Raw genomic sequence first — 22,077 nt, forward strand, 5'->3', positions numbered from 1 at the left:
TCGAAATAATAATAATAAATACTATCTGGACAGTCAGATCTCCACTGGTTTAATTTTTGAATTACAATTATTTGGACGATTGAGTGCATGCAGGTGAGCGGGAAGGCATCTGCGTTTCTTCTCAAGATTTCTTCCTTGCTGATTCAAGGGAGTTTTTTCTTGCCCGTGTGGGGGCATGGGTAAAGGGGGGTGTCACAAATATTTGGCCTGTTAAAGCCCTTTGAGACTGTAATGGTGATTAAGGGCTATATAAATAAAATTGAATTGAATTGAATCTTGAGTGAGGGGCGCTGCCCTGCGAAGCCATGATTGTAACCTTGAATCGGCTAAATATAGGTTGATCTTTCGTTATATTTTCCCCAGACTATGCTTCAATAGTGATTAAACAATGATTAATAAGGCCTATTGTGATGGAAGTATTCTCTTGCTTCGTCTCACGCGCTGTCATTGTCGTTTCGCTTGCTCGCGCACACTCAAGAGATCATTAGCAATTAGCACAAATGTAGAAAGAAAACAAAATTCCTGTTATACATGCTCTTCATCAAGTTCATGTATGCTTGTTTTGCACCTCTCCGTTTTTGATAACAATTATAATAATGAATTAAAGCTGCAAGCAGCATTTTACGGGTGCCAAGCCTAAAGCCGACCAATAAGATCCTGTCAGACCATTAAGACCCTAGCAGACCATTAAGACTGTGACTCATCGGAGACTGCAAATGCAGTCAAAATATGACCTCGTCAGGTTCAAATGCGCTCATGGCTCTTAAAGGGGATGGGAGATGGCACTCTCATTGGTTTAATGCATGTTACGCCCATAACACACCTACGGGTATTCAGACCAACCCATTTTAGATTTGGATCGGGCACAAGAGTCATTTATCCGCCGGTATATAGCAACAGCGCCAGAGATCCGCCCACAAAGCCCCTTCCGTTTTGCGCTTCTCACTTGCGTTTCAGACCGTTAAAATAGGGCCCATTATGTCATTTAGTCTGAACAGAACAAATATGAATCTCCTACTGCTCTTCAAAATGTGTATTTCTGCTCTGTTTTCAAGATAACCTGAGCCCCTCTAACCCTATATATCTGGATCAAACCATTTAACCTGAGACCCCCTCTAACCCAATATATCTGGATCAAACCATTTGACCTGATATTCCCCTCTAACTCTATATATCTGGATCAAACCATTTAACCTGAGACCCCCTCTACCCCTATATATCTGGATCAAACCAGTATAGTCCCCTCTGTCTTCAAAGTAAGAGTCTCTTCGGCTCTTAATGATAATAATCCCCTCGGTCCTCAAAGTAAGAGTCTCTTACCGCGCCACTGTGTTTCGGCCAGTTCCTCCTGGTTCATTTCCTGCTCTGTTTGATGCTGTACAGACTGGGCACTGGTGACCTTTGACCTCTCCTGGCGTCTGTGGATAACACACACACACACACACACACACACACACACACACACACACACACACACACACACACACACACACACACACACTTAATTATCTTAAGAAATTAAAATATAAACGTACTTAAATAATATAACTTGTTACTGATGTTTTTACTCTGAGTAACCTAAAGCTTGAAACTAGAATCACAGAAATATAAATCTGTTGGATCAACACTGACGTAGTGTTGCTTTGGTCAAAGAAAATTATGACTAAATATCGTCGTCAACGACCCTTTAACAGGTGAGGAAACGAGACCAGACGCAACGTAAATGCTGGTCATGTGACAATAACTATAATTAAATGCATAATGCAATATTGTTGACGAATAAAAACCAGACTAAATGTCTTTTACAAAATTATACTCTAAAACTCGTAGAGAAAAATTGTTTATTTTATTTATTTCTGGGGCTGTATCAGGTTACGTTACTTCCTGAATCCCCGCTCGTCGCGGCAGTATTTAGATTCACAAGACGCAGCTGTGGTGGTAGCGTTAATAAAAACGTAAGGCCTTGTCCACACTAATCCGGGTAAATATAAAAACGTACAACTTGTAACTGAGGATACATAGAACATTGCACAGTAATCATCATTTCCATTTCACCTGCCATTTTTTTTTAGACGAGCGCAAGCTTGTGGCAGCGTCATGGCTGCCAAACGCCATCGTATCTGAAAGCCTCCGTCTACCCTGACCACACTACAACGCGAACCCAGCGTTTTCATATTCATCCACCTCAGCAATATTTTTTGAAAAGTATCGTTTTCAGTGTCGAAATTCGCCGTTCTAATGTGGACGGAACATGTTTGGTTGGTAAAATAATTATGTTTTTTTTTCTTCTGAGTCTGGAATGGATGTATTCTTGAGTCTATAAGGTAACAATAATATAATAATAAGATTACCTTGTTTGAATTGTGAAATGGGTTTGGCAAAAATAAAATGCTGGTTTTGTCAAAACTACTAGGTAGCCTACTTATACTATATTGACTGAGTTAAATACAACTGCATTACAAAAAAGTGACTAATACAATTTGCTTTAACTAAAACTAAAATAGTCATGGATTATTCTGACTAACAAAAGACTAAAATGCTCAGACTTTTAGTCGACTGAATCTTGACTAGACTGAAAAGAGTATGAACGTGACTAAAACTAAAAAGACAGCTTGACACAGACTAGACAAAAACTAAAATTAAAACAGGCCGCCAAAAACAACATTACACTGACGTACCAAACTGCTCTATCAAAGTCAGAGTCTTATTTAAGCATGTTATCTTTTCCTTCTCTGATATTAAGAACAGATAATGACCAAATGGAGGTCACTGTTTTACTGTCAGTCTTGACCACAGACAGCAGTCATGCAGACCAAACACAGTAGAGAACAAAGACAGAACCCTGTTCATCTCAGAGGAGCCCTACTGCTCACTGAGCAGTAAGGTAGATTAAGGTAAGTAAGTAAGGTCGATTTTTTGGGTTTACCTTTGTAAACTAGTTAGAGCCTCCAGACACACGCTTTGTAAGCCCAGGAGGTGACCTTAAATGTGCAGACGTGTTCCCAGGCACCACCAGATACAGAGAGAAAATGTTTTCTTTCAAAGTGTATGTGGTGGGGGGAACAAACTGCTTATTGGGCCGTGAGGAAGCAGAGAAAACGTGCCTAGTTAAGAGGATGGATGAGGTCAGCGGTGTGTCTGGGTCTGGTGGGCTATTGAAAACTGAGCCAGTCAGAATAGCCCTGCATGATGATACACCACCGTATGCAGTGCCAGCCGCCAGACGAATGCCCCTGCCACTGGTACCGCTGGTGAAGCAGGAACTACAGCGCATGGAGGATGAGGACATCATTGAAAAGGTGACGCAGCCGACCGAATGGTGCGCCGCCATGGTGCCGGTGCTGAGGCCGAACAAGAGAGAGGTCCGGCTACGCGCAGACCTCAGGAAATAGAATAAAGCAGTGAGAGAAGGAGCACCGCAGCGTTTGGCCTGTGAACGCTTCGACAAGTACCTGTATGGACTGGACAGTTTTAGACCGGTGGCCGATCACAAGTACCTGTATGGACTGGACAGTTTTAGACTGGTGACCGATCACAAGTACCTGTATGGACTGGAGAGTCTTAGACTGGTGACCGATCACAAACCACTGGTACCCCTTATGAACAGCAAGGATCTGGACTAGTGATCGACCGATATATCGGTCGGCCGATATTAGCGTTCTTTACGTGTATCGGTATCGGCCGATATTTTTTCTGTATCAGCAGATTTTCTTTTTTTGCCGTGATTTACCGACAGTTTAATAAATGTTCATTTTTCTTAATTGACACATTGTAAAAATTGTTATCATCATTGTGTCATTTTTATGATGTAAATTGAGGGAGGCTTAGCCTGGAAGTCCAGACCCACATCTAGAAAGCTGTAGGGTCTGGCAACGAGTAATGAAAATGGCCCAACTCGAGGGGCCGCACCAAGCATGCTGTGAAAATATCACTGGATAACACACATTGGATAACACTACGACCAATCAGAGGAAAACAAGGGGTGATGTATCCAGACCAGTGGAGCTAACCAATAGATAAGACTCTTGCCGTATCCAGTCGGTAAAACAGCAACGCTTTTGGCCCGCCTACATTGATACATCGATGTGATTGATTAATGTTCTGGCCAACAATACACACAAGTATATTGCTCGTTCCCAGAGTGACCGCAAATTCAAATTGTGCTCTCACGAGAACTCTGGATTTGCAGGGTATTATTGGCTCCAAATATCGGCTCAAGACAATCGGTATCGGCGTATCGGTTATCGGCTGAGCTGATGAAAAAGAATCAATATCGGTATCGGCCCTAAGAAATCTATATCGGTCGATCGCTAGTTTTTACTATTTGTTAAATATTGTTCAATAAATGTTCCTTTTTTTAAATTGAGACTTGTAACATTTGTTATCAGTGTAATTTTTATGATTGAGGGAGCAAAAGCAGTATCGGCTCTAAATATCGGCTCTAAATATCGGCCCAAGAAATTCGGTATTGGCGTATCGGCTAAGGCTGATGAAAAAATATCTATATCGTATCGGCCCTCAAAAATCTGTATCGGTCAATCCATAATGTATTGTACTTGGATGTTTTAATAAAATCCGAAAAGTAATTCATTCAGCGGCAATCAGAAAAAAATTGGCTAGTGGAGATTCAGATTGGCTGGTAATCAAAAAAGTTAATTTAGAACCTTACAGCCTGTATCCGAGTAGAACGGCTCTAAATAAGCAACAAAAGCAATAAAGTGTCAACTGTGTTCCCTGTGTTGTTCTACTAAGCAGCGGACGCTTGGTGGTGACGTATTACGACTTGACGTATTACAAGAGGCAACCGCACTCAGGCCCGGTTCAGATTGCCTAGTGTGAGCCCTAGGGGTGTAACGATACATGTATTCGTATTGAACCGAAATCGGTACGGACGTCACGGTTCGGTGCATGGAATTACACAGAGAATACACAGTATGAAATGAAATAAAACTGGCGTGCGAATCGAACTAATGTTAGATCCGCGATCTTCAGGGACAACTGAGACGCCTGAACGGGTCCCGGCAAGTTCGAGCTACACAAGCAGTCCGTTGATTGGTCGACAGAATCACACTTCCGTGAGACAGGGGGATAATAAACAAACAAATTATCCGCGAGGTATTTCTGGACGACGGCGAAAGCTTCGTTTATTGGCGGAAATGTCGCACAAAAGTTTCCCATCCTTCTTGGACGTCCTACGTGGTTGATCTTTGCTCATGGTGCGCGTTCTTCTTTATCCTTAGATTTATTAGGAGGCTACACTATGTCGGGCTGCTATGAGGTCACAATGCTAACGTAGCTGTCGCGGCTAACGTGATCCGGTTTAACCCACCCCCCCCCCCCCTACCATAAGGGTACTGTCGGTGGTGGAAACGCGAGCCGTAACTGAGCTGCGCCGAACCGTACCTTCACTACTCCACCAAGCCGCACCGAACCGACCCGCACTCTCTTGTGGAAATGCGCTAATTCTGTGTACTTTGCACTTTCATCAGTGTTTCCCCCAGCACTGTGTTGTTAAGGCGGCCGCCTTATCAACAATAGGGCCCCGCCTTGACTACCAATGTATATAAAATAAATAAAAAAAATTATCAATTTTTTTTTTTTTTTTTTTTTTTTAATTTTTTTTAATTATTATGCATTAACAAAGTAGAAAACTCTCGTAGGGAAAGAAAACATACTTCCATCAGGTGTAAAAATAAAGATCAATAATGCATCGGCGTTCACAACAATGGTCGTGACATCAAGCTTTTTGGTCAAGCTTTTTCTTGATGTCACAACAATGGTCTCGCGCCACCCCCCCCCCCCCCCCCCCCCCCCCCCCCCCCCGCTCCTTGACCACCTTGACTAAGACATTTACTGGGGGAAACACTGACTTTCATAAATAAGACATGCTGAATTTTCAGTCTTTTAACTGATTGTCTTATTTTGTTTACAAGTTACGGATAGAGTCTGGAGGTGATGTGGGTACTTATTGTTACTGTTTACATCTTAGATTACACAGTTCAGGCTGTTACAGCGAGCTCAGGGTAGAGACTGTATGACACTAGGGTGTAACAACCTGAGACAATAAAAAATAATTGCCTTCTGCATTCCTACTTGGGGCGTTAATCGTACTTGATTCACAATGCGTTTAGCTAACATTGAAAATAGAGCAGTCCGGTTCAACGTCTTTGAAAGACATTGAACCTCTAAAGTCTGCTACAAGCCGTCTTAATATTAATTTCATTCATACGATTCAAAAACTCCATGAGTCAATCCAGCACCAAGTGGTCCTGTGATCGGATGTTGGTATGTTCTGATCAATGATCTGCGGGCCGCCAGTTGAACAGCCCTGATGTATTGGCTGAATCCTCACCTTTTCTTAAAAGGTTGGTGATTTCCATCTTTAAACTGGTCAGGAGGAGGATCCATAGACCAGTCACTCTTCAAGGAGACACAGCTGGTTCCAGGGGAGTCTGCTCTCTGCTGCTGCTCTGGCCTTCAACACACACACAGCTGTTACTCAAACTAATGATGGAGTCATGATGTATCACTGCTGGGCTCTGAGATGGAAAACAGTCACAGACAGAGAGATCCTCTTCTTACCTCTTAGCTTTGCTCCGGCGGCCATGTTCCCCAGACAGAGCGGTCTTAGAGGTAGGACCCCTCTCCTCAGGAGGAAGATACATAGACCTGTCACTCCTCATGGAGACACAGCTGGGTCGAGGGGAGTCTGCTCTCTGATGCTGCTCTGGGCTTTAACACACACACACACACACACACACACACACACACACACACACACACACACACACACACACACACACACACACACACACACACACACACACACACACACACACACACACACGCACGCACACACACACAATAATTCTTCTTAAAAGGCATTTTTTATGTTAGAGCATTTTACTTGTTTCCAGCTTAAGTCCTTAATTATCTTAATTATAATACAGTGTTTCCCCTAGAATTTTTTTTAGGCCCGGTGGTAAGAGTTGATAGGCATACAAGGGATGAACAAAAGTCACTATCCTTCTTTCATGCAAATGTTAATTATCTATTTACAAATTGAGAATAACATACAAAACAATAAGATTAGTTATGTTGACACATTACACTGACTGTTAACCTTATGTCATCATTTACCTGAGGGTTTCAGTAGGTCACAGCAGCTATCTGCTGTGACCTACTGGAAACCACTACTGGAAACCTACTGATAGCTGCTTCCAGCTATCAGTATTTTTCCTGTGCTCTTCAGACCTTTCATGGTTGATTAGATGCATTGCAAGGTTATTCCAGTCTTTAAATCCTTCCTCACTCAGTTGTTTTTGTTTTCCAAAAAGGCAACAACAAAAGCAAAAAACACGGTCTGCACTTTCACTGTAGACCTGGGATGGGCAACTTTCATGATAAAGAGGGCCACATTTTTCATCATAACCATCAGAGGGCCACATGACTGCACACTTCAACCAGCGTGAGCTGAGAGAAGCTACACAATTTCGAATTTGGTAGATATGATTTCCTGCATTCTGGTGCATTTTGGGGATGGCCACTACCTAAAAAATCTTCCAGAATCATAACCTATGTGCGGTATGTTAATTTAACCAACAATTAATTTCATGTTTTGCATGCTCAAACAGCCACATGCATGTTTAGTATTGTTATCAGTGCAAAGGGCTCACATGTATCATTATTCAATGATGTCACAAAACTGAAAAACAGTGGCCCAACATTAGGTGCAACAACTCAATGAACTCAAACCCAACAAGCATGATATTCATTGCAGTTGTAGTAGTTGTAGTGGCGACTTATGTGGATATCTTTAATGGCTGATATCCTTTCTAAGCAAACTAGACGCATGGGTTTGCCTTTGAATTCTATGAATTCTTCTCATCTTTCTTGACAATTATATAAAAAAAAAAAAAACTTTATTTTTTTATTTATTATGTGCGGGCCTGACTGAGTAAGGATGCGGGCCGTATGCGGCCCGCCGGTCGCCAGTTGCCCATCCCTGCTGTAGACTAACCAAGACCTGTTCACCCTCTCACCATTTTTCATTACTATGTAATAGTATGCTTTAGTGAATCTGCGGCCCTTGGGCCAGAGTGCTGGGTCATCCACAAGAATATGTGTGCACCTGCCCAAGACACAGCAGCTTGGGCCAGAGTGCTGGGTCATCCACAAGAATATGTGTCTCCCAGTCATTGTTATCGTTATTGTCATCAATTTCAATAACCAAAGTGGAAGAAGGAGAGTGAGAAATATTCACTACCAGTTGTGCATCATCTCCGTCAGTTTGTTGACACACGTCATTAGCATCGCTGCAGGACATTAGCATGTCCTGCCTTTGGTCTTTCTTCTTCTTTTTATGTGACCCGCTTTCGTACGATCGCTTCATGTTTCACTCGATTTATGTCTCACTCGAATTCTCTCTCTCTCACCGCTTACTGTTTTGAATTTGACATAATTTCCACATACGCGTGATGAGCGTGATGCGCGTAACATGGAATAGTCCATGTAGTGCAGACTGAAGGGGGGTGCACACGGAAAGATCGTCAAAACATGAGTAATTAGACATCCCGATGCTACTATTGTGAAGAGATTTTTGTAAAAATAATAAATATGGGAACAAAATATATGCATTTGGGCATTTTGGGGGCCCCAAAAACCTTCTATGGGGCCCGGGGCTCCAGGCAAATGCCTGGTTTGCCTAATAGTACGGCCCGCCACTGGTTACATGCGTAACGGTACGGCCACACCAACCGCGTTACTCGCGTTACGGTACGGCCACACTAACCGCGTTACTCGCGTTAGGGGCTTCCAAACTCGGCATTTTTGCATAGGGAACCATTGGTATAGGCGCGTAGACGCGTTACATGCGTTGAAGCGTCGCGTTAGGGGCGTTAGGCGCGTCAGACGCACGTAATTACGCATGTAAACGCAGTAACGCGCCCAACGCACCAACGCCCGGAGTTCAGAAATGTGAACTTTCAACGCTCCAACGCGTGGCGCTTAGCCGCGATAGCCAATCAGCGTGGAGCTTGACCCGACGTCACTGGCAGAGAGTAGTGAGTTTGGACAGAAGCATACGGCCGACATCTTTCTTTATTCTGGGTGGAAAATAGTAACATAGTTACGCTATTAAATGCGTTTATGGAAACATTTTTAGCGAGAAATGTGCATTTTACTTTCATAATGTTCGCTCGGTGAATGTGAAGGATGTTTGGTTTGATAGTTATGACGAAGAGGGAACGCTCCGTTCACTTGCATGGACAGAGTCTCTGGTTGCTAAGCAACCTCAATGTCTTGGCGGACTATTTCTCTGCTGATCAACACTACGAATGCCGGAAAAACACCAGACACACCATGTGAAGTTATTCAACCCGATTATTGTTATTTATATCAGAGATTATTTAATCAAACCCGATCTAAGCTCTATCACCCAAACACGGCGGCGTTTGGGTTTCCTACCTCGGACTCCAGCGCAGCCACGGCCGACAACTATCTTTATTCTGGGTGGAAATAGTAACATAGTTACGCCATTAAATGCGTTTATGGAAACATTTTTAGCGAGAAATGTGCATTTTACTTTCATAATGTTCGCTCAGTGAATGTGAAGGATGTTTGGTTTGATAGTTATGACGAAGAGGGAACGCTCCGTTCACTTGCATGGACATGGACTCATCTAGCTGCGTTGGCGCGTTGACGCGTTGGAAGCGTTGAACCACCACACAATGATCAAGCGTCAGGTTAGGCGCGGTGTGGCCGCACCGTTAGGGGCGTCCAAACTCGGCATTTTTGCATAGGGAACCATTGGTATAGGCGCGTAGACATGCGCGTAGACATGCGTTGAAGCGTCGCGTTAGGGGCGTTAGGCGCGTCAGACGCACGTAATTACGCACGTAAACGCAGTAACGCGCCCAACGCACCAGCGCCCGGAGTTCAGAAATGTGAACTTTTCTTAGCCGTGATAGCCAATCAGCGTGGAGCTTGACCCGACGTCCAGTGGCGGCGCCAGAAATAATTTGTTGCAGTTGCTTATGGGGGGTTTACACCTACCCGATAGTGGGCCCCGATGGTGCCCGATGGCTTAATCAGCAGCTATCGTTATAACATCGGCAAATAGCGTGGTTGCATCGGGAAACACCGTTACTCTTCCCGGGAACATCGTTAGACAACGGGAAGAAATGCTCAATGATCGGGCAACATCGGCAAAGCACGAACATGTTTGTTAATTTTGGGTCTATCGGGGTAGAATCGGTTACCAGGTGTTGCTATGGGCTAATCGGCTATAATCGGGAATAGAACGGGAGTATAACGTAAGCAATCACAAGTCGTTTGGGAATTCTCCTGGGCACATCGGCTATATTCGTTAATCTTCCGCGCTTTATCGTGTTTTATCGTCTTTATATCGGCAACCTCAACACACGAAAGACCCTCGAGAACCCTCGACAAATAACGATTGGGAGTGACCAGATTGCATTAAGGAAGACCCTCAATCTGCCACTTGGGTTTAAATAGGGGGTGATGGATGGATGTCCTACTTTTATAATTACAGGGGTACTTCGCCCATTTAGAACCGGCGTTCTATTATTATAAAATCGCTATTGTAATATAAATAAATATCAGTCTAAACCAGTCTCCCCTTTGCCTTCTACCGAAATGACGCCAAATGACGCCAAACGCGTCATTTGACGTGTTTGGCGTCATTCGAAACGCACTTCGGGTGTCTTCCCTGGCATAAATCGTTATGTTATCGTTATAACATCGGGTATGTGTAAATGCTACCCCGATAAATTGACCCGATCATACATTTTTAGCCCGATGTCACCCGAATCACCCCGACTTCCACATCGGTGGTCCATCGGCCATTAGCGGCCATTAGCGGGATGGTGTAAACGGGGCATTAACAGTTGCTGTATAAATTCAAGAGGTTGCTGGTCAAAAAAAAAAACCTTGATCAAAACACCTGAATTTGGCAGAGGCACGGCCGGGAAGACATTTTCGGCACGGGTTGGGGTGGTTGCGGTCCCGTACCAGGCAAGTTTACAGTACAGTAACAACACAGACTAATCGCACCACTGTGATTGAGTGTGATCGTATCATTTGACAGTTCAACGTGCGCTATCTTTCTCCCTCTCCCTCACACACGCACAGATATAAAGACGTAAAGACATAGAACAATATAGAGGAAGATCTTTAAGAAGGCCAACATGAAAATAGCCCAGCGGCATGTACACATTCACTGCTAGTCCAGGTGGCACTGCGGCCACACGACATATAACAAACAACATAGTTCTCTCAATCAACAGCCCGTCAGCAGTCCCCCAACTACAAGGTTAGCTGTCCTGTCAATAGTGGTGAATTGCACATCTCAGACCCACCTTCGCCACGGTACATTCAAAGCATTCACATTAGTTGCGCGATACGTCTCAAATGTAGGCCTATGTGGAACATTAATACAATAGTTGCTATTATTGTTGATACTATTATACTTCATAATACTTCTATTAAGGGCGGATCATACCAGGCTACGATAAACCCATCCTTTGGCATGAGCCAAACCTAGAATCTAGTTCTACTTCAAAACAAAATCACATGGGCCCCAAGTCAATGTGCTGCGACGGGCAAACTTAATAACCAAACGGCCTACCTTAAATCGATGTCTTGATCACAGGACGTCTTGCAATATTCCACTTTAATCCATACGGTTTAACACACCAACATTGCTAGCAAGCATGTGCTAACATTGTATTGCTAATTCAGAACTGTGTGGGCTACAATATTTTCTTCCGTTTCTTGACCTCAGCATAACCCCCCCTCCGAACAACTGCCAAGTCCAACAAAAGTCTGGCTATTAACGAGCCCATCCTCAGCCTCGCCATCGCGAGTCGTGTTTGAACTTGATTTCTTTCGAAATAGTAAAAACTTGTCCATATTTTTTAAGTGCCAACGAGCCGGCAACGAACATCTCTGACTGATAATCTCGCCGCGAGATGTCCGCATATTTGAAATGTTATTTATTTTTTGTAAGACTATGCTATTAATGAAATTATTGTGTCATGTACATTAAATAATAATTAATTAATATTGTACATATTGCTTGGGATAGTTTTTGTTAATTGTGTGTATGTTTTTTTTTTTAATCTGTTCATGTCACTTACAGAGTGTGCGCATGCCCAACGCTCGGGAACTGGGCACGGTGAGGGGGAGGGGAGGAGAGGAGAGTCCCAGGCTGACTCGTGTTGATTTGAACGACAGTACAGTCACGGCCCTGAAATGTTGACGCTACTCACTGATTATGCACTTAATCTGGTGATTCATATGACAGGAATGGTCGGTATGGTGACGGGTACCGCATTCGGCCATAGGTTTAGTTGAACTTATTTAATACCATTTTACGGAAAATGGCATTATTTCAAATATGTTGTTTGAGTTTGACAAAAAATCAGGGGTTGCTCTGGGGTTTCTGAGTAATTGCTTGGAGTTGCTATAGCAACGGCCAGCAACCGTTTGGCGCCGCCCCTGCCGACGTCACTGGCAGAGAGTAGTGAGCTTGGACAGAAGCATACGGCCGACATCTTTCTTTATTCTGAGTGGAAATAGTAACATAGTTATGCTATTAAATGCGTTTATGGAAACATTTTTAGCGAGAAATGTATATTTTACTTTCATAATGTTCGCTCGGTGAATGTGAAGGATGTTTGGTTTGATAGTTATGACGAAGAGGGAACGCTCCGTTCACTTGCATGGACATGGACTCATCTAGCTGCGTTGGCGCGTTGACGCGTTGGAAGCGTTGAACCACCACACAATGATCAAGCGTCAGGTTAGGCGCGTTACTCGCGTTATCCAACGCGAGTAACGCGTTTGGTGTGGCCGCACCGTAAAAGCAACATTTTACTCGCGTTAGCGGCGTATGAGCTGCGTATATATACGCGTGTACATATACGCGCGTACGCGAGGAGTTCAAAAAATTGAACTTTCACCGCGCGTGATGCTTAGCCGCGATAGCCAATCAAGGTGGAGCTTGACCCGACGTCACTGGCAGAGAGTAGTGAGCTTGGACAGAAGCATACGGCCGACATCTTTCTTTATTCTGGGTGGAAATAGTAACATAGTTACGCCATTAAATGCGTTTATGGAAAAAAAATTAGCGAGAAATGTGCATTTTACTTTCATAATGTTCGCTCGGTGAATGTGAAGGATGTTTGGTTTGATAGTTATGACGAAGAGGGAACGCTCCGTTCACTTGCATGGACAGAGTCTCTGGTTGCTAAGCAACCTCAACGTCTTGGCGGACTATTTCTCTGCTGATCAACACTACGAATGCTGGAAACACACCAGACACACCATGTGAAGTTATTTAACACGATTATTGTTATTTATATCCGAGATTATTTAATCTAACCCGATCCAAGCTCTATCATGCACCCAAACACGGCGGCGTTTGGGTTTCCTTCCTCGGACTCCTAAATCCAGCGCAGCCACAGGCGTGTAGCTGCGTACGTAGGACCATTTCTGACACAAAATGGTCAAGCAACATTTTAGCTGCGTTAAATGTAAATGTAAATGCGCGTACATCTATACGCGGGTACGCGTTTGGTGTGTTCGTACCTTTACTCCTCAGGTCAGATGTATAGCTCTTCCTGAGTTTCTGGTCTGTCTGTTCACGTTGTGTTTTGAACGTGGCCGATACGACTACTGTGGATCTAGAGTGACGTCAGTCACATTACGATAAGACTGATCAACCTGAGGCAGGGCTGGACTGGGACCAAAAAATAGCCCTGGCATTTTTGGCCATGGCAGCCCACTATGATTATTTATACGACATGCGGAGGAACACAACATACCAGAGGATATCCGCATATTGTGCTGTTTCAGAGAGAGAGAGAGAGAGAGAGAGAGAGAGAGAGACACAGAGAGAGAGAGAGAGAGATATTCTGTGCGCCTCCTTTACGTTTTCTTCTCCATTTTTCTGTCAGTTAGTGACGTGACTGATTGACAGCCGAGGCCCTCTGCTTTGTGTGTGCCAGGGCCAGCCCAGAACCAATCATAATGAGTAATAAAGTTTTATTGAACTTTCGGGTTAAGTTGACAGCCCGCACGACACCTCGGCTGTGTGACATGGCATTCAAACAATAAATAATAATAATAAATAAATAAAAGTAAACCTTGTCGGCCCAAAAAGGCCTGCCAGCCCACCGGGCATTGCCCGGTACGACCGATGACCAGTCCAGCCCCCGACTCTGCTGTTCTGGGCTTCAACACACACACAGCTTTTACTCAGACTAATGATGGAGTCATGATGTATCACTGCTGAGCTCTGGGATGGACAACAGTCACAGACAGAGATCCTCTTCTTACCTCTTAGCTTTGCTCCGGCGGCCATGTTCCCCAGACAGAGTGGTCTTAGAGGTGGGACCCCTCTCCTCCGTCTCCTCATCCATAGTAGACTGGAGAAAATACGTTCCCTCCCATACGGTCTAAAGTTATAAAGTATAAATGTAAGGGAAGAAACTGAGGTTAAAGTGTTTTCATAACAAGCTAATCAGGTGAAAGGTTTTCAAAGTGGAGAAATAAAGGCTCCTCGCTGCGACCGACGGTAGGATGGGGAAGTAACTTTGCTGAACCGGTTTGACAGAGAGAGGTAGAAGCCCCAGAGGAGCCGCACCTCTCCGCGCGGGTCACGTGTTTTCTGGGAAACGTTCAGATTGTTTCGCAGCGCGCGCACACACAATGTTTATTGAAGAACTGGTCACAACACGCTGCTCTCCGTGAGAGTCAGGTACAGAGAGCGAGGAGGGTAACACCCCAGGTAGTGGTGTCATCAGTCACACGCGGCTCCAGGACATATTTGGCACAACAGCGCCTCCTCCTGAACAAATACAGTTACATGCATTCATACACTTATGCACTCTCAACACACACACACACACACACACACACACACACACACACACACACACACACACACACACACACACACACACACACACACACAGGAACCCCCTCCAGGTCAGAGGGTATAGGGGACCCCCTCCAAGTCAGGTCGAGGGGACCCCCTCCAGGTCAGGTCGAGGGGACCCCCTCCACCACATTTTGGTGTTTCTGGACGCTTTCCTTCTCACGGATTCTCCTTGTTTTCAGATTTACGTTTCATCCACTCTCACATCACATTCTCAAATTTCTATGATCTAGCTTTCAGAATTTAAACTTCCTCAGGGTGAGGAAGATGTAGGCCTACATTATTATTATTGTTTTCTGAGAGATGTAGACGAAGCCTTGGCTGTGCTTTTTATTCAGCGAACCCCCAACCTTAAAGTGTAAACTGATCCTCTGCTGAACACAGAGAACATTCAGTGGATCCACTGAGTTGTTTATCACCATTATGCTTTATTAACCAAACTGAAAAACAGTCCCTCAAAATGAACATAATAAACACACGGGATTGGGGGGACTGTTTGGTGGTGAACCTCCCCTTCCTTTGCGGCTGCTTGTGTTTTGCAGCCTCTCGGAGACACACACGCGCGCTCTCTCTCTCTCTCTCTCTCTCTCTCTCTCTCTCTCTCTCTCTCTCTCTCTCTCTCTCTCTCTCTCTCTCTCTCTCTCTCTCTCTCTCTCTCTCTCTCTCTCTCTCTCTCTCTCTCTCTCTCTCTCTCTCTCTCGTAAACTGTATCATTAATTAATGTAGCCCCACACACACACACACACACACACACACACACACACACACACACACACACACACACACACACACACACACACACACACGATGTGGGGGCGGGGCCAGGAGAGGACGCGTGTTGTTCAGGAAACCCTACGAGGAAGCACTTCTCTCTTTCAGGACAACAACACAACACGTTTTGGGACGCACAGGCTAACAGACAGCAACCGCAACAAGGTGAGTAAAGAAACACAGCTTTAGCACCTCTCTCCCCGCGGTGTGACCCCATACGGACCCGGACCTACGGCGGGGTTATGGTATGAACACGGACCTACGGCGGGTTGTGAACCCTGGCGGAGCGCTACTCTCTTAACCGCCGCAGTTTCTGTAGTCTTTACGGTAATGGTTTAGCGGGTGAGGAAACGCACCGACCAATTGCATGCGAGTTAAGCCATCCCACGTGAGGTTACCCAGCCAATCAAGTCTGTGCGTTCCAGCCAGGCGGTAAACATTGTAACTCCGTGAAGTTGCGCGAGTTAAGCTGAGTTCCCAGCGGACCTTTGTCGGTTCCCACAGCGTTTTCATCACGACAGCTTTTCGTTGCAGTAACGTTCCCGGACGGCAACTTTTGCTCAGGTTTTGGTTGGAAAGGGACCGTTTCTTTGGGAACTCTAAACGTTACGTGTTGTTGGTTCTATGTTTGGTTCCCTCAACGTTCCCCTAACGTGCCCATGGCCTTGTTGGTTATGTGTTTAATTTAAACTAGAGGAGTTCAAGGTAATGTCTGTTTCTCTCGTCGACACATATTGCACTACTCTGTACTGTGTAGTATCCCTTTCATGACTAGATTTACTTTCTCCACCCCCTAGTTGACCGTTTAACCACGTATAAAGGTATAGCTTTTACATTACCAGTCAACAAACCACCGCAAGGCCGGTACGGTCTTTCCCCTCCCCACACACAAATAAATGGTAACATATCGATCAGCAATGAGGTTGGAGTAGCCTACCCACATAAATAATTGTAATACACCAACATTGTTAACTGCCATACATAGCTAAACAAGCAAATAAAAAAATAAATAGGCCTACAAACGCAAACCAATTTTAACATTTGAACTTTTTTATCGCGCGATTAACGCAAACTTGTTAATTAAAGAAAAAAAATCTTTGGCTCAAAACAAAGAAGCAGTAGCCTGACTGCTATGTTCAAGGCGTATCTTTGTATGTTCATCGTTTAATTGCACTATAGGCTTTTTTTTTGTATCGTCCTGTTTTGATCAGTATATGCCAATATTGTTATCAATAAAAAAACATTTACACAAGGCAAGCCGATGCACTTCACCATGTTGATAAGAGCATTACAATGAGAACAATTAACGGGACAAAGAAATGAAGGGATATTTAGCATAGAAAACAAAAATTGCGATTGATTGTGATTGCTCGCGATTAATCGCGAGTTAACTGACATTAATTAAATATTTTAATCGCTTCACAGCACTAGTATAAAGCACTTGCATTTGAACGAGTTCAAACTGTTATTTTACTATTGTTATCCATGTTTTCTAGGAATGGCCTCTGCTACATTCTGGTCTGAGGAGGACTTCTCCTGTTCCATCTGTCTGGATGTGTTCAACAGCCCAGTTTTCACTCCATGTGGACACAACTTCTGCAGAACCTGTATAGCAACGTGCTGGGATGTCCGAGGCCAGTGCAGATGCCCTTTTTGCAACGAGCTGTTCCACACAAGACCTGATTTACGGGTTAATACCTTGATATCGGAGATGGTTGATCGGTTCAGAAGTTCTTTACGAGGCAAAACGCAGCCTTGTGTTGAACCAGACCTTCGGATCCCTGAAGGATCCTCCACCCACCAGGGACTGGGCGACGTTGGAGGTCCGTCCTCCGTCATACGTAGGGACCTTGTGGAGAGCCCTGGAACAGCTGAGGGGCGGAACACGGAGACGAAGAGGCTGGCTGAACTGAGATCAGCTCCAAACGAGTGTAAGTGTCCGACGCAAGATTCGTTCAGGGAAACACCATCTGTACAGGGAAACGTTTGCATTGTGGTTAGTGAATACAAAGGTGTCACAGGTGAGTGGGAGGGACCATCGCGGAGACTTAAGGATTGGCGGGAGAGGCCTAGTTATGGTGTGTTCCTGATGCCTCGTACACCACCCACACGTGCTGCAAGTGGGGAAATCTCCCCGATTTCTTGCTGCATTTCATGTAAGAACGCCCCCTTTTGGTCGGGACCTCCCACTCGGGATTCGGAGAGCGTACCGAGTTCAGCGAGGCCCCCCGTACGACTCGACAACAAAAATGGCTGGGGCCGTAAAGAGATTTTTTTTTTTTGTACGTGTTGTTCATTTTAATGTCGATTTTTAAATACTCTTACATCTTTGATTACATTGCTACTTTATCCAGTCACCAATTTATGCATTGCAAAGTCTTGCTGTGTGTGCAATACAATGTAAAGTTGTGTTGTTTGTTTTCAAGCTGGTTATCTAAAGAGGCTAATGTAGCTAACTATAACAAGGACTAGTCAATGACATGCCAAAAAGACAAACGGGAACGCTATAAGTGCTACGAGCCAGGAAATTACGTCACAAGAGCAACTCGTGCGGGTGGTGTACGAGGCATCTGGATCACACCCTTGAACTGCAATACACTATGGGGGAGGTGGACATGTCTGCAAGTCTGGACGCAAGGCTGCAACACAGTTTAAGGAATCTACACAACAAAGAAGTCAGTCAATTGCCCTGGCCTGACGATCAGACTCTGGCTGCAATGGCAACGCAAATGACAATGATCTTAATAGCTCTCAGGGCGCACTCACACTAGGCAAGTTTGCCTGTTCCGTGCTGCAGGAAGATTCAGCACGATTCCCCCCCTTCCCACACCCCCCGCTGGCCCGTGGTCACACTGCTCCCAAAGGCCGTGGCCTGGGCACGATTGCTCCTTCATACATACGTCATCACGTCGTAATACGATAAATACGTCTGCGACTGCGACTGAATGCTGAAGTCGGCCCAAATTTCGAGTAAACACTCGACTTCACTATCGCACCATCGTAAACCCACTCGTGAACCGCTTGCCGCCATTGTTTGAAATGATTGCTGTGGGGAAGAAGGGCATGGACCTATAAAGAAAGAAGGGTCTAGTAATTATATTAGCAAGGTGAATATAATTGTAGATTTGATTATGTTATTTCCACGACAGTATCTGATTAGTTTGATTTAGGGCTTTCAAATGCACATTCAATAGTCCAATATTCTCAAAATATAAAATCTTTTTTTTCATTAGGAAAGAATAAATTGCTATATTGCTCTCTGAACAGGGCAGAATATATAATATAAATCATACCACTGTTAAATAATAATAATAATATAAAATTTATAAATAAGCAGCTTTTCAAAACAACAACCTGAAACAAGAATTAATTTCTGCAATTTTAACTATAAAAATATTCTGGTTGTATGTTTTGATTAGGGATCGACCGATACGGATTTTTTAGGGCCGATACGATACCGATATTTTTTCATCAGCCTTAGCCGATACGCCGATACGCCGATACCGATATTTAGAGCCGATACTACTTTTTCTTTTTTTTTTTTTTTTTTGCTCCCTCAATCATAAAAATTACACTGATAACAAATGTCACAAGTCTCAATTTAAAAAAAGGAACATTTATTGAAATTCAATATAAAAAACTATATTTAACAAATAGTAAAAACAGGTGAGGTAGAACAAGTAAAAAAAAAAAATAATAAAAAAAAATAATAATAATAATCGGCGAAAATCGGCCGCGTATCGGCCGATACCGATACACGTAAAAAACGCGAATATCGGCCGATAATATCGGCCGACCGATATATCGGTCGATCCCTAGTTTTGATGCATAATAATGTGTATGTAGTGTACATATTGAGGGACTAACTGCACTTTATACATGTTCTGTCTAAATTTCAAAGCCCCTCACACACACATTGGATTTCCAATTAACAAAATTCAAAAACACAATGTGTACTATTGCTTAGATAATCTATTGCAAATTATTCCACTATGGCACCTAGCACATGATATTTTCTATGTTTTTGTCTTTTTATGTTACACTTTTATTATTATAGTTTTATGATGAAGACGATGAAGAATGGTTCAGCAGCTCATCATGTCTGGTTCTCCCTCAGATGCCTGTGACCTCACAATGGACCCGAACACGACCCACAGAGACCTCTCTCTGTCTGAGGACAACAGGAAGGTGATTGTGTTTGGAGAGGACCAGTCGTATCCGGATCACCCAGAGAGATTTGACTCCCATTACCAGGTGTTGTGTAGAGAGGCTCTGACTGGCCGCTGTTACTGGGAGGTAGAGATCGAAGAAGTTGTTGTGATCGGAGTGACATACAGAGGAATCGCAAGGAAAGGAAAGGGTGGTGACAGTGGGCTTGGATGGAACAACAAGTCCTGGATTCTTCGATGGGATAAAGATGGTTACACTGCCGTGTACAACGGTATAGAGACAGTCCTCCCTCTCCCCCCCGCTGGCTCCACCAGAGTAGGAGTGTATCTGGACCGGCCTGCTGGCTCTCTGTCCTTCTACAGAGTGTCCCCAGGTGGAGGAGGGTCCTCAGACACACTGACACACCTCCACACCTTCTGGTCCTCCTTCACCCAGGAGGACCTCCTCCCTGGGTTTGGGGTATGGGATTATTATAGCACAGTGACTCTGTGACGGATGGATGGACGTGCTTGGGTACATTTTACGCACGCACGCACATGCACACACACTCTCACACACACACACACACACACACACACAGAATATGCTCCTTCAGGGACTGAAGGAAGTGGCTTTTGCCTTCATTCATGCTATTTTGTAAAGATCTTTTTGTTATTCTGTTTTATTTGAAGGGATAAATGCTATTTTATATTTTGTTTTGTCCGCTAGAAAATCATCATAAGTGTATTATTTGTCCATTCACGTTCATCTGGCTCTGCTTTTTACAGCAATAAATCCTTTTGTCTGAAGTAACTCAGTTCTCGAGAAATCTTTTCACTAGATAATTTTTCGATCTGATAACTACTATTACTTATATTGAAGTTCAAAACTTTAAATAAGTTCATAACTTGTTCCATATTAAAGTCGACTGTTATCCATAGGTTATTGGCAGTGCTCATTCTGTGTCATATTATCTACTTTAATTATCACTACTAATATAAACCCTTATCTTGTTCCGTCTTAGTATGTCTTCTTTGATCTTAAACTCTGTAACCTCTGCTACTCGGTCAAGGTTACCAGAATAACCTCACGATGCAGTAACAAAGCCTTTCCGGCGTTGCACCGAATACTAAGACCCACCGAAAAGTGTGACCCCAGGGGGCGCTGTTTCACAGTTTCTGCAACATGCACGTTTGCATTATAACAAAAACATAAATAAAGCATAAGCTCTCCCCCCACCGGTGGGTCTTTGTTTTCTTGATACTAACATTGATTCTAAACAGCGTTTTACACAGTAGCCTATAATAGGAAATGCTCAAAGGTAAATCAGCGTAATTTAACACTGACTGTAGCTTTTTATGGGGAAAGAAGCAACGGCGAAGGGCCGTACTAAGTGATTTATTTGATAAACTTTTTTTACACACCGCTATCAGAAACCAAAGATCAACCATGGTAAATGAGACTGTCAATATGCTTAATATATTGAGTAATATTCATGTTAAAGCCGTGTCGTGGTTTATTTCCTTTTCGCTAAATTTGAATATAATAATACTGTGCCCTTTTTGAAAAATTAGCTGCACTTCGTTCATAGAAGTAAGTGAGAGTTAACATGAATATTACTCAATATATTAAGCATATTGACAGACTCACAAATAAATCACTTCCGTCACACCAGAGTACTTCCGTCGCGCCTGGGTTGTTTTTGTCACGCCGGGTGTTGTTCTCTGGGGCTGCAGATGGATACTATAGACCTCTGAAGAATCGGCCTCGAGGCTCCCATCGGACAAACGTCTATGAGAAATAACATGGGGTCTTTGAATGATCGTACGTAACAAACTCTGTAGGTGGCGAAGAAGTAAAGCTTCAGTGCACTGGGTTTTAGATAGGACAACCAATGTGTTCTAGTCATAATTTTGATGGTAATAATAATTTGACTCTGGCTGTAAAAACAAATAAATGGACCTTAGGTCCAAATGTGTATATTTTGTCTTGCTGTTGTAATGTAGCCTAGGGCGTATACCATTTCAGTTGCGATCTTAAACAGGCCTTACTCGCACAGTGAAATTGATTTGGAAATTATGTTTGTAATGTAGGCCTGTGAAGATAATATATTGTGCCTGCCCAGGCCTTATTTCGTTTCAAAGTCAGGATTTTTGCACAATGAAATGTAGAGTTAAATTGGAAGTTGTTGGAGA

The 22,077-nt window shown here is 43.8% G+C and overlaps 1 protein-coding gene across 2 annotated transcripts; it reads left to right on the forward strand.

The window, feature by feature from the left end:
- The first annotated feature begins 15,727 nt into the window (after positions 1-15,727).
- Positions 15,728-20,402, forward strand: LOC115542757 (stonustoxin subunit beta). 2 transcript variants are annotated; one of them, XM_030355164.1, is made up of 3 exons: positions 15,728-15,898; positions 17,230-17,664; positions 19,851-20,402. In XM_030355164.1, exons 2-3 carry the CDS (start codon positions 17,232-17,234, stop codon positions 20,393-20,395), a joined length of 978 nt encoding a protein of 325 aa, XP_030211024.1. In that variant the 5' UTR covers positions 15,728-15,898; positions 17,230-17,231; the 3' UTR covers positions 20,396-20,402. The 2 variants fall into 2 exon arrangements, with proteins under 2 accessions (XP_030211024.1, XP_030211025.1); XM_030355165.1 differs by lacking the exon at positions 15,728-15,898 and adding an exon at positions 16,174-16,438.
- The last annotated feature ends 1,675 nt before the right edge of the window (positions 20,403-22,077 follow it).

The sequence above is a fragment of the Gadus morhua genome, chromosome 4 (assembly GCF_902167405.1).
Source record: "Gadus morhua chromosome 4, gadMor3.0, whole genome shotgun sequence".
Classification (NCBI taxonomy): Eukaryota; Metazoa; Chordata; class Actinopteri; order Gadiformes; family Gadidae; genus Gadus; species Gadus morhua.

Coding starts and splice junctions, on each gene's coding strand:
- LOC115542757 (XM_030355164.1), top strand. CDS start 17,232: ATGGCCTCTGCTACATTCTGGTCTGAGGAGGACTTCTCCTGTTCCATC. Junction 17,665..19,850: donor GAGATCAGCTCCAAACGAGT/GTAAGTGTCCGA, acceptor GTTCTCCCTCAG/ATGCCTGTGACCTCACAATG.